At 38.3% G+C, this 12,111-nt stretch overlaps 2 protein-coding genes across 3 annotated transcripts; both read right to left on the bottom strand.

Annotated features, from left to right (window-relative positions):
• On the bottom strand, positions 2,283-4,197 carry LOC109718122 (dof zinc finger protein DOF3.6-like). Of its 2 annotated transcripts, none has more exons than XM_020244145.1 (2): positions 3,972-4,197; positions 2,283-3,564 (listed from the first exon to the last, which is right to left on the bottom strand). In XM_020244145.1, exons 1-2 carry the CDS (start codon positions 4,020-4,022, stop codon positions 2,731-2,733), a joined length of 885 nt encoding a protein of 294 aa, XP_020099734.1. In that variant the 5' UTR covers positions 4,023-4,197; the 3' UTR covers positions 2,283-2,730. The 2 variants fall into 2 exon arrangements, with proteins under 2 accessions (XP_020099734.1, XP_020099735.1); XM_020244146.1 differs by lacking the exon at positions 3,972-4,197 and adding an exon at positions 3,700-3,952.
• On the bottom strand, positions 6,117-9,773 carry LOC109718577 (heat shock cognate 70 kDa protein 2). The gene is made up of 2 exons (XM_020244869.1): positions 9,481-9,773; positions 6,117-8,125 (listed from the first exon to the last, which is right to left on the bottom strand). Exons 1-2 carry the CDS (start codon positions 9,692-9,694, stop codon positions 6,393-6,395), a joined length of 1,947 nt encoding a protein of 648 aa, XP_020100458.1. The 5' UTR covers positions 9,695-9,773; the 3' UTR covers positions 6,117-6,392.

The following is a 12,111-nucleotide window of genomic DNA, read 5'->3' as shown; positions in this document are numbered from 1 at the left end:
TTCCATACTTGATAAAAATTATTAGTACTTAACAATCTCTTAATCCAAAGTAACTTGATAAATTAGTCAAAACTTGTAATTCTAAATATAAAATATAATTTTTTTTTGAAATATTATAATTTTTGAAACAAACGGCCTCTAAAAAAGTAGAGAATTATTCACCCACACAGAGACATTTTTGTATTAAAATATTACCAGCATATCAGGGGCACATCTAATTAGAAATCCCAACAAATTTCTAATGCAGGAGTATTTTCGAAAAGTTCTACTGCAATGCCCTCAAAAATCGCCTCAATTAAAGGCCACAGACACAATATCGTAATGATTAGTTCACTGCGTTTCCTCGAAGCACCATTAGAGACATTTTAGGGACTGCATAAAGAAATCCAGAGCATTAATCTTCCTACTTCACCTCTTTCCTTCTTTGTTTCAGTGCCTGCATAGATTTTAGTATACGTACATCTCTCTCTCTCTATTTTAGTATACGTAGATCTCTCTCTCTCTCTCTCTCTCTCTCTGGAGACATTTACATGAATATGTGTGAAGTCTAATAAAATAATATAAAGGGATCGAGAAAGGATAGTGAAGGGCTCATCTCAGTCAAGGAACAAGCCACACCAAATCAAACAGCATATGCCCGTATAAAGTGCTTGTCTCTTTGTCCCTCAAATTTGGGTGATTAATATTAAAGTATTCATATGTTAGAGCACAACCTATATATAGGTGTGTGTGTGTGTGTGTGTGTGTGTGTGTGAGTTTTATTCATGAAATTGCACAAAGTATTGTACACAACAAATAACTAAACATTTGGAACTCAAACAAAGTTCACCTATTAATGATTTCAAACACCACAATTAGATCAGTGAATTTTAGATTAATTAATCTTTTTCAACTTAATATGTATCAATGCATGTAATATGAGGCAATTAATTAGAGGGAAAAATCTAAGTCAATTTAATTTAGCTATGTGAATTGGCTTTTAAAATTAATTAACATTAAATCTCAACCCATTATTAATTGTCTCTTCTGATTCTTTCTCCCTATGGAAGGTATTATTTATCTTCTTAGAAATGTAGATTAAAATTGATGTCCTTTTAAGTGTTTATTTTGAGAAAGAAAAGCCATAAAGCACAACATTATGAATCATATAATTAATGTACAACTTAATGAATGATTACAGTTATGATGTCAATCAGATGTAACCAAAGAACAAAAGTGAAAGCTGAAACTTTAATTGGACAGTCAATGGTAGGCTCCAAAGTTGTAGAACTCCAAAAGAAGCATTGGTAGTGGTGAAATAATAAACTCTTTTTTTTGGTGCAACCAATCAACTAAAGAGATTGTTGTTCTAATGTTTGCCACAAAAGACCAGTAAAAAAAAAAAAAAAGATTTCCTCAATAAGCATGTCTCTTATCCTCCAATATATAATGCTTTATAGGTAGAGATTCGAGAAGAGAGCATAAAATCATTGTTATTATTCTAAAACTAGTAGTAGTAAGTGAAAAATTAATGTTCGACATCCTAAACTTTTGAAAGTTCTTTTTAGTCCTCCTCATCTACCGATAGACTAAAATTTGTTGTGTGCATCGATGGATATGTGCATCTGTGCTTAGATTGAAATATGAGATATATAGAAGGTTGATATATCATGGCTAATGAATGTGCAGATGTACCAAATGCGAGCAAATATTTACCAGTGTAGGTAAGGGCTAAAGTGAAGCACTTCCAAAATTTGAAATGTCGCATGTCCATATCAAAAGACCAAGCCATAAAGCGAACTAGAGCAAAACTTTTATAGACTAGCAGCGCAATTACTCATAAATTTATTCAAAGTTGAGAAATAGCTTTGTTATGAATGGATACACAGTACATTAATTGAATTATTGTTATCCTTGGCATTAGATCATGACAATATGTAGGAAGATCATGAAGAACCTAAGGGTAGGCTATTACGTAATCCAAGTAGCCTAATTAATAAGCAATTACTCGATCTACTCAAGCACTCGTTTTGTATCTTTGCAATGGCTTTTCATTGCTTAAGCATCTTGATACAATATCTCACTCATCTTCATTTCCAAATAATAGTAAGTTTTGAACAACCTTTGTCTGAGCAAGAAAATAAATAAACTTTAGCAAATCAAGTCGCGCTTGTCGTGCTCATACCTAAATGTTACAAAATATTCCTCAAAATTGAGAAATAATTATGAGATGTATGACTTCTACAAACTGAAGAGAAAGAAAGATCATCACATTGCAGTAGTATATCAACTGCATGCTAATGTCAACAAAAGTTACTAATTAATCACAATTAGAGCCAAATAGAACATGGACTAGTTCACAACTAACAACTCCTCAAGTTGGAGAATTACATATATATATTTAAATATCCCACCCTCTATGAACTTGATCATACACCTAATTTCTCTAACCATATTACAAGATACAAAGTAAAGCATACAAACCAGAACAAGGTAACTAAACTAATCTACCATTTGAACTTAATTTAAAAAAGAAAAAAGAAAAAAAAAACCTAACCCACCATTCCTAGCTACCTTCTCCATATCTCCTCACCATATGTTAACTGCTAGCGATAACCAAATGGTTTGTTAATCCTTCCCTCCCGAGTGTTACGTAATACCTTCGTCTCAGAAGCTATAGCAAAAATTTATGCTTCAATGACTTCAATTATCAAGATTACCGAGAAAACCATCGAAAGCATGCTGGAACTATCACAAGATATTGCCGGATGATGAAGAGTTAAAACCTGCGATATCGCCGCTTCCCCAATATTGGTTCTCTCTAGGAATGCCCAAATACTCTCGCGGCAAATTTAGCCTTCGTAATTCATCCTCCATCTTTACCTTTGGAAGGATCGAGCCGAATAAGCCATGATGATCACTGCTAGTACTTTCTCCATTGAAATTATGTAGTCCTTGCATTGAAGGACTTGTAAATGAAGGGAATTGCTGGATTTGTTGCATCCTCTTGTGTTCTAACCCTAAACTTGAGCTACTTCCTAGTACTTGATAACTATCTACTGGCTCAATAGGGTGGAGACTACTAAACCCTAACCCTAGATCGGAAAGAGTGCAACCGTAGTCGCCTATAGACTGCAAAGAGGTCATGAATGGCGGTTCGCCAGCAGGCGGAGGCCGGACGTCGGGTGGAATTGCACCGGATGATGGCGTGCCAGCTGCTTGGCGGTTGGCCGATGCTGAGGAAGATGTCTTGGACTTGCTGCTCCGCTTGTTGCGGCGGCAGCTGCCACCCACGGGGACGTTGCGCAGGGCGCCGCCGCTCGTCCAGTAGCGGCGGCAGGTCTTGCAGAAGTGGCGCGGCTGCGAGAGGGAGTAGTTGTTGAAGTAGCAGAACTTGGTGTTGACCGACTCGCAACGCGGGCACTTGAGTGCGTGCTCGGGCTGCGGAAGCCCCGCCAGTCGGGCTCTGTCCGCCATCGAGCCAGGCCGAACCAGGCTGGCGGCGGTTGTCGCCACGCTAACTTCCGGTAGCGGTGGGAGGTGGCCGCCGCCGCCACTGGAACTAGCAGATTGGTAGTCTTGTTGCTGTATAAACAGAAATTCCAAAGAAAAAAAAAAAGGAATTAGGGTTTAGAGTAAAAAGTGTTGTTTTAGTTTATTTTAGTTTTTTTTTTGTTTGAGAAATCTATCCTCTAGGATAGGGGTTTGGCAAGCTGCCACCTGAACATTAAAATTGAAGTATACAGCAGTGATCACCAAATCAACTAAGAACACAAAAACAAATAATTCTACATAAAAGTTAAAAGATTATTGCATATTCAAGGAAAGAGGGGTAGGGTGGTAGCTAGGGAAATTTTTTTCTTTTTTTTGTGGGGGTGTTGTTGGGGGGGTGCTATTTATTTGCTTTTTTGTTGAAGAAGCTACATATAAAGGAGTAGGTGGTTAATTTGGGAGGAAATTAAAAGAAGTGGAGGAGAAGGAGAGAGGGTCACCTGGTTCCAGCTTGGTGGATCAAGATAGCGTGGAAGTGAGGTAAAAACCATGGTATATTTCTATCTTCTTTGTGATACCATATCAAGGATACTTTGGATGCATATGTAGTGAGGATTGATGATTAGAGGTGGAGAACCAGATACCAAGAGATGGAGATCAAGAGAATGAAGAAGAAAAGGAGAGAAGAGTTGATATATATATATATATATATATATTTCTTTCTTTATCAGAACCTTGTGGTGTCTTTTGTATTATATATGGTAGGGTTTGCTTAGCTGGTGGGTGATTGGGTGTAATTCCTTAGCTTTTAAGCATCTAAATAGTGTTCTGAGAAAGAGAGAGAGAGAGAGAGAGAGAGAGAGAGAAAGAAGGGGGGTGGTGTAAGGTGCTTAGTGGCCTGATGCTCCTGCATGAAAAAAGGTAGGGAGGAGGAAAAGAAAGGGGCCCCTTGAAAACCCTAGGCATGCTGCACGATTATTTGATGGGAAATAATAAAGAAACCAAGGCTTAGTAAAACAGACAAATATTCTCAAGCTTGTGTCATAAAAGAAACTAAGGAAAAAAAAAAAGAAAGGATGGCCTTACTTTGTGGTCTAGAATTAATAATGGTCATCAGGTCTCTCTCTCTCTCCTCCTCTGTGTGTGTGTGTGTGTGTGTGTGTGTGTGTGTTTATGTGTTTTGAAAGGAATAGGTGTAACAATTAACTAAACAATAGTAAAATTGAGAATGCTTATATTACCATTAATTCCCATATCTTATTTTAATTATTTTATTCTAAAAGAAATACGATTTCTTTTTTCTAATTATTATAATATTAGTCCATGCAAACTGTACGTTGATAATGATCTACTTTCCAAAAGCTTACGTAAAGTTAATTAGCAATGTTATCGTGTACTCATCTAGTGGAGAACATGACAACGCGGTGCTGTATTAATGCGAGGAGCACTGTTGGGTATATATATATATATATATTAAGATAGAGGCATGCAATTTAAATTCTTGGTCACATATATTTTATTATTTTAATTAGAATTTCTAAGCCAACACCCGTTAGATTTATTAAATAGTACTCTAAACATTTCGAATTTTTTTTTAGAAAATATAGTTTGCTACCGCTTCATTCATTAAATGGATGAATTAGACTACAGAGTGAGGCAGCTGGGCCTCGTTGGCGTATGTTTATTGCTTTTCGAAATAGAGAATTTCATTTAGAATTAACTAAAAAGAGCTGTCGACTAGTCACATATGGCGCTCCATGATTGTTTTTGTATTGTGTAGCTACACAACACCGATTATTTATAAGGGAGCTAGCTGCTGCATAAGGAGCACCCAAAGCATTACTCACTTCATATTAATTTTGATCTCATTTTGGCCAAACGGCATAGACATTTTATACCTTTAATTATAAGAAAAGATTCAAAAGAAAAGAAGGGCTAATTGGTACCCATCTAAATCCACTCAAATTTATAATTAAAAAAATCGCGACGGTTCTGGTGAAAGCAAAAGGTGAAGATGAAGCAAAAGCTGTGAGGGGATTCTTCTCCCCCTTGGATTTTGCAGTTGATGCGACTTCTCTTCTTTCGGAACCAGAAAGTAGAAACATGTAGGATTTCTTTTGGAAGAGCTTTTGAATTTCCAGAACAGCTTCTCCAAGAAGCCATTTTGAGCGCCAAAAGAAAAACAGTTAATGAAAAGTTGAAATGAATTTATGGACAACGCTGCAATTTAAAAAATTCTACTTTACATTAGTGTCTGAACAAAATTTCTACACACCAGGGTGGAAAAAAAAAATTGCGAGAAACCAATAGCATTGCTCAATTTAGGACCAGGGAAGTAAGAAACTAGGAAGTTTATTAATAAATCCAGGTCAAAAAAGAAATACAATAAAAAGAAAAGTTTAGGCAAGCCTAGCAAGATGCCATATACATTCTGGTTAATGTTTCTAATGCTTAGTGATTAATAAGTAAACCAATTACCACAATTCTAGAACTCTCATCATCCCTATCTTTTTGTTCACTCTCACTGCCCCTTGGTTCATTCTCCCTCTAGCAAACGAGGTTAAACAACCACTTCACCCTGACGAGAGGAAAATTTCTCACACAAAAATGCAATCAAATCATCAAGACTAGAAGCACAACCTATATAAAGTGTAACACAATTATCCAAGAAGCAGAAAAATTTAAAATACCATATCAAAATTACAATTCCTAAACCAAAATGATTTGTTGCACATCAAGTGCGTATGTCTAAAACAAAGGCAGCAAGATAGAAGGAAAAAAAATTAGCATGTTCCTAACAATCATAAATTCATGGTCCATGACAAAGAACCATGACCCAAAATGATTCGCAATCAATGCGAACTCAACCACGCGCGCAATACCACCCATCAACTAAAAGGATGTGAGACGAGACCGCCTTTTTAGTCAACCTCCTCAATCTTCGGCCCAGCACCACTGCCGCCGGCAGATGGGCCATCCTCGTCCATCCTGCCTTCAGCATCGGCACCCGCACCCTGGTACATTTTCGCAATGATGGGGTTGCATATCCCCTCCAGCTCCTTCATCTTATCCTCAAACTCATCAGCTTCAGCGAGCTGGTTCCCGTCCAACCACTGGATCGCCTGCTCGATTGCATCCTCAATCTTCTTCTTGTCCGCCGCACTCAACTTCGAGGATATCTTCTCATCCTTCACCGTGTTACGCATGTTGTATGCATAGTTCTCCAGCGCATTCTTGGACTCCACCTTCTTCTTGTGCTCCTCGTCCTCTGACTTGTACTTCTCTGCGTCCTGCACCATCTTCTCAATCTCATCCTTACTCAACCTACCCTTGTCGTTCGTGATCGTGATTTTGTTCTTTTGCCCGGTGGTCTTATCCTCAGCCGAGACGTTTAATATACCGTTTGCATCAATGTCAAAGCAGACGGTGATCTGTGGGACACCACGTGGGGCAGGGGGGATGCCAGATAGCTCAAATTTTCCGAGCAAATTGTTATCCCTGGTCCGGGTACGCTCACCTTCGTAGACCTGGATCAACACACCAGGCTGGTTATCAGAGTAAGTAGAGAAGACTTGCTCCTTTTTAGTAGGAATAGTGGTATTCCTTGGGATAAGAACTGTCATAACACCACCGGCTGTCTCCAGCCCCAGGGACAGCGGGGTAACATCCAATAAGAGAAGGTCCTGCACTTTTTCATTGCCTTCGCCAGATAAGATAGCGGCCTGGACTGCCGCCCCATAGGCAACAGCTTCATCAGGATTGATGCTTTTGCAAAGCTCCTTTCCATTGAAGAAGTCTTGGAGAAGCTGTTGGACCCTAGGAATCCTGGTGGAGCCACCAACAAGGACAACGTCGTGAACGGTGCTTTTATCCATCTTGGCATCTCTTAAGCACTTCTCGACCGGCTCCATGCATTTGCGGAACAGGTCCATGTTGAGCTCTTCAAACCGAGCCCGTGTAATCGTAGAGTAGAAGTCAACGCCTTCATACAAAGAATCAATCTCAATCGTGGTTTGAGCAGTGGAGGAGAGAGTCCTCTTAGCCCTCTCACATGAGGTTCTCAACCTACGGAGAGCCCTAGGGTTTCCAGTAATGTCCTTCTTATGCTTCCTCTTAAATTCTTGCACGAAGTGGTTGACCATCCGGTTGTCAAAGTCCTCACCGCCGAGGTGGGTGTCACCGGCTGTAGCCTTGACCTCAAAAATTCCCTCCTCAATGGTAAGAAGTGAAACATCAAATGTACCACCACCAAGATCGAAGATGAGAACATTCTTTTCACCAACGCTTTCGGCCTTCTTATCGAGGCCATAGGCAATGGCGGCAGCGGTGGGCTCATTAATAATTCTCATAACATTCAAACCAGCAATGACACCAGCATCCTTGGTGGCCTGGCGCTGGGAGTCGTTGAAATAGGCAGGGACAGTAACAACAGCATTCTTGATGGTGGAGCTAAGGTATGCCTCAGCGATTTCACGCATTTTCATCAAGACCATGGAGGAGATCTCTTCAGCGGCAAATTGCTTCTCCTCGCCCTTGTATTGGACGACGATCATGGGCTTGTCACCTGGACCCGCCACGACCTTGAAGGGCCACAGTTTGATGTCGCTCTGAACCGGGGCGTCAGAGAAGCGGCGGCCAATAAGGCGCTTGGCATCTACAGAACAAAGAACATTGGTAAGAAGAAAAGAATATCAACGATGATAATGTAAGTACGGCCAATAACATTATCACTAATTTAAAATGCATACTTCACTAGTATTTCCAACCATAATATGCTTGTCAAGTCTTTGCTCAAAAACAATAAATAAATAAACTTAAACATGAAAAACAAAAAATTAAAATGATCATAATCGAATGAGCAGGATAAACTAAACATTAACATGTAGAAAATCAATAAGCAACATCAGCATCTTTCAATCAACTTAACTAAATGCGCAAGACATCATATTACGGCATTGTCCATTGTTTCTATTTGTACAGCAACGCAAGTACAGAATTAGTAATTGGAAGAAGTATCACACTCTATCAGGCTAGAAACATAAAATTCTAAAGTAATAATCTTTTCTCAGGGTAACAAGGTAATGATACATTTCTTATTGAATGAATCTGGGATCAAAAGTTATCATCAATCAGAAACTTTATTATCAATATTGAAATTACGACTAAATGCAAAGGAAATGTCTTAAAACATCTTCTACTCCCTGCTGTTCTAGATAAAGGTCAATATAACAATATAAAAAGAGGTATTGAAGAGAACTAGCAATGGAGAAGGTTGGTGACAAATTCATTTCCTATAAAACATGCTCCAAGGAGAAACTTTAGCTACAGTATGGAGTAGAAAAACTTCAAAAGTATGAGTAACACATAACAAAAGAGAAGTTCTCTTTAAATCAATTATGAAAAGAGGACTCTGATCTACATCCATTCTTGAGAAATAGCATCTGATTGGCAAAACTAGTAACAAATAAAAAATAGCTGAACCCCTTGATCAATTACAACATACTAATTTCAATCTACTAGTCCTTTTCCAGTCCCCACACATGAAACTAACTTCATCCTATGATGGAGGATGCCTCCACTAACTTATATGTGTAGAAATCTGAACTCTCAAGGACCATAAACGAATATCCAGATCTACACGAATATTCATACTAAAATCAAGTGTATCAAATTGCCTCTTTTTATGTAGAGATACTAAGACCCTGTTTAGATCAGGGAATCATGTTGTATATGTGTTTATCGACAGTTATAAGGAACCAAAAAACTTAAACCTATTCATATCCTAATTTGGAACATGCCAACGTGATTCAGTACAAGATACAAAAGCACAATTCACGAACAACGCCACCGAAACAGATCTACCAAAAAACACTCAAAGCAAGTCAAACAACATAAATCAAATCACAGATCTACAACAAGAACAACTAAAAGCACGCCCATTATCCCAGATCTAAGTAAGATACACACAGATCTAGCGTTTATGGTTCTAAATGGGGGAAGAGATCTCACCGAAGACGGTGTTGGTGGGGTTCATGGCGACCTGGTTCTTGGCGGCGTCGCCGATGAGCCGCTCGCTGTCGGTGAAGGCGACGTAGGAGGGGGTGGTGCGATTCCCCTGGTCATTGGCGATGATCTCCACGCGATCGTGTTGCCACACCCCGACACACGAGTAGGTCGTGCCTAGGTCGATCCCGATGGCCGGTCCCTCTCCCTTCCCCGCCATAGTTCTGAGGAGGAAGACGACGACGAAGAGAGATTAGAGAGAGAGAGAGAGAGAGAGAGAGAGAGAGAGAGATCAACCGCTAGGGTTTGAAAGACAACGAGGGACATGAAGAGACGATTATATAGAGTTTGTAATGTTCTAGAATGTTCGGATGAGATGATAGCGACCGTAGGATTAAAATGGACGGATGGGATTCGGTGGGGTCCGAAAGAGGAGCAGGGTCGGAGATTGAAGTGGGTCGGGCGAAAAAAGTGCTTAATGGACCACCGATAAGTGCGTAGCGATTGGTGGAGGTGCCGGCCCGTGTGGGCCCTACACGTGAGTCGGAGTACGCGGTGCCACGTGGCACAAAAATATCTAAGCTGAGGTCCAATTTGATTGGAACTCTGAAACAGTCCGTTTGACCCGGTGTTGTTTTTTTTTTATATATATATTGAGAAACAATAAAATAAAAAAAAAATAAATACCATCATGTACTTTCACATTTTTTTTATTTTAGTATTCTATAATTTAAAGTATCTAACGAATCGATCTTCGATTCGGAAGCTCCATTATCAAAAATCATTATAAAAAACAACTTAGGAGCATAAAGACCTCTATTCTCCTAGTAGCACACAAGACCTATTTTATATATATATATATATATATATATATATATATTATATAAGTATGATAGTATATACTACACAGTCCAGCTACTAGTCCCTACTATACCTATTTAATGCAGTCGATTGCTCTCGTACTCATAAATCGTTTTCGATGATAGAGCTCCTCCGAATCGACGATTCATACCGTTAAACGTTATTTACAGCATTTAAAACTTTCTAGAAATCAAATTTTATATTTTCCGACATCATTTATCTTACAATCAGAGGTCACAAATTTGACAATTATTTAATGGTGGTAAGAGATACTTGCTAGTTTAACGGTGTAAAAGAAGCGAAAATTAATTGAAATTTTGATAGAAAATTCTATTCACTACCTAGATAAAGATCAATAACTCCGATCTTGAATTGAAGGATCTGATCATCATTTTTTAGGACGTCGTTCGATTTTGACCGTTTATTTTATACCCGCTTGATGGACTTTATTATGATTTCGAAAATTTACGAAATTTATTTTCTAGAAGTTTCAAATACTCTAGATCATACTTAACGAAGTGGATCGTCGATTCGGAAGCTCCATCATCGAAAACAACTTATGAGTACGAGAGCTCCAATACTCGTATAGTAGCCACGACCTATATATATGTGTATATATGTGTGTATATATATATATATGTATATATGAGAGAGAGAGAGAGGGCGAGCTAGGCTCCTATGTTTTCGAAAGTACGGAGGCCTCGTGCTTGTAAGTTGTTTTCAATGATGGGACATCCGATTCAGTGGTCGGTTCCGTTAGACATGATCTATGCTATTGGAACTATCTAGAAATTAATTTTTATAATTTTTTGGCTTCGTTTGCCTAATGAACAAGTAGTCTCAAAATGAATGGCTGAAAATAAAAATTTAATAAAAAATGGTGATAAAGGACTCAAATTTCAAATCGGAAGTATTATTCTTACTCTTGATGTTAAATAAAATTTTTTATTAAATTTTCATATAATTTGGATACTTTTACACCGTTGAGCTTAAAAATGTGCCACATCGACCATTAAAATAGTTATTTTTGAGACCCTGTGATCGCTTGGTAAATGATGTAAAAAAATTATGAAATTTGGTTTCTAGATCATATTTAACGGTGTGGATTATTAATTTGAACACCCTACAATCGAAAACAAGACTATAGTACCGGAGCTTCGGTACTATATATAATATAGTACCATCATTCTCTAGGTTCACCGTGGACCTCTCTCTCACGCAGGCCACGAGAAGTCCACGTGTGACCTAGGCGGTGAGCCGCGTTGCTTTGCTGAGGAGTTTTCGTTTTCCTCTCAAAACCAGCGGAAAATGAAAACCTAGTGTTTTTTTTCCAAAATCTGTAAAATATTTTTACGAGAAAGCAATTTTGCTTCGAACCAAATGATCGGAGAACTATTTTTCAAATCAAAAATACTTTTTGGGCTAGTTTTACAGGGAACCAAACCTACCCTTAGTTTCCTTTTGTTCACAATTCCTACCTCACCCTATTCTATTTACCTGCAGATATTTTACTTCGTTGGATTTGTATTATTCTGCCTCGAGTCTCTACTCAGCATTTGGGTCATTCAGGTGGATATTTCTTTTAATTAGAATTTGGGAAAAACTAAATGAATTACATCTTGAATAGTAGTCTATTCCTTCTCTATGTTAAATGAGAGTGGCCCACGCTCTTGTTACTAAGCATGATAGTTAACTATTTCTAGGGACCTTTATTTACATATTTGTCAAAGGAGACTTGAATATATATATATATATATATATATATATATATATATA

Source organism: Ananas comosus, linkage group 12 (genome assembly GCF_001540865.1).
Source record: "Ananas comosus cultivar F153 linkage group 12, ASM154086v1, whole genome shotgun sequence".
NCBI classification, from domain to species: Eukaryota; Viridiplantae; Streptophyta; class Magnoliopsida; order Poales; family Bromeliaceae; genus Ananas; species Ananas comosus.
Note: the sequence above shows the minus strand (reverse complement) of the source record. Positions and strands in the feature narration are given on the sequence as shown.

Coding starts and splice junctions, on each gene's coding strand:
- LOC109718577 (XM_020244869.1), bottom strand. CDS start 9,694: ATGGCGGGGAAGGGAGAGGGACCGGCCATCGGGATCGACCTAGGCACG. Junction 8,126..9,480: donor CCCCACCAACACCGTCTTCG/GTGAGATCTCTT, acceptor TTTGTTCTGTAG/ATGCCAAGCGCCTTATTGGC.
- LOC109718122 (XM_020244145.1), bottom strand. CDS start 4,022: ATGGTTTTTACCTCACTTCCACGCTATCTTGATCCACCAAGCTGGAAC. Junction 3,565..3,971: donor ATCCACCAAGCTGGAACCAG/GTGACCCTCTCT, acceptor CTGTTTATACAG/CAACAAGACTACCAATCTGC.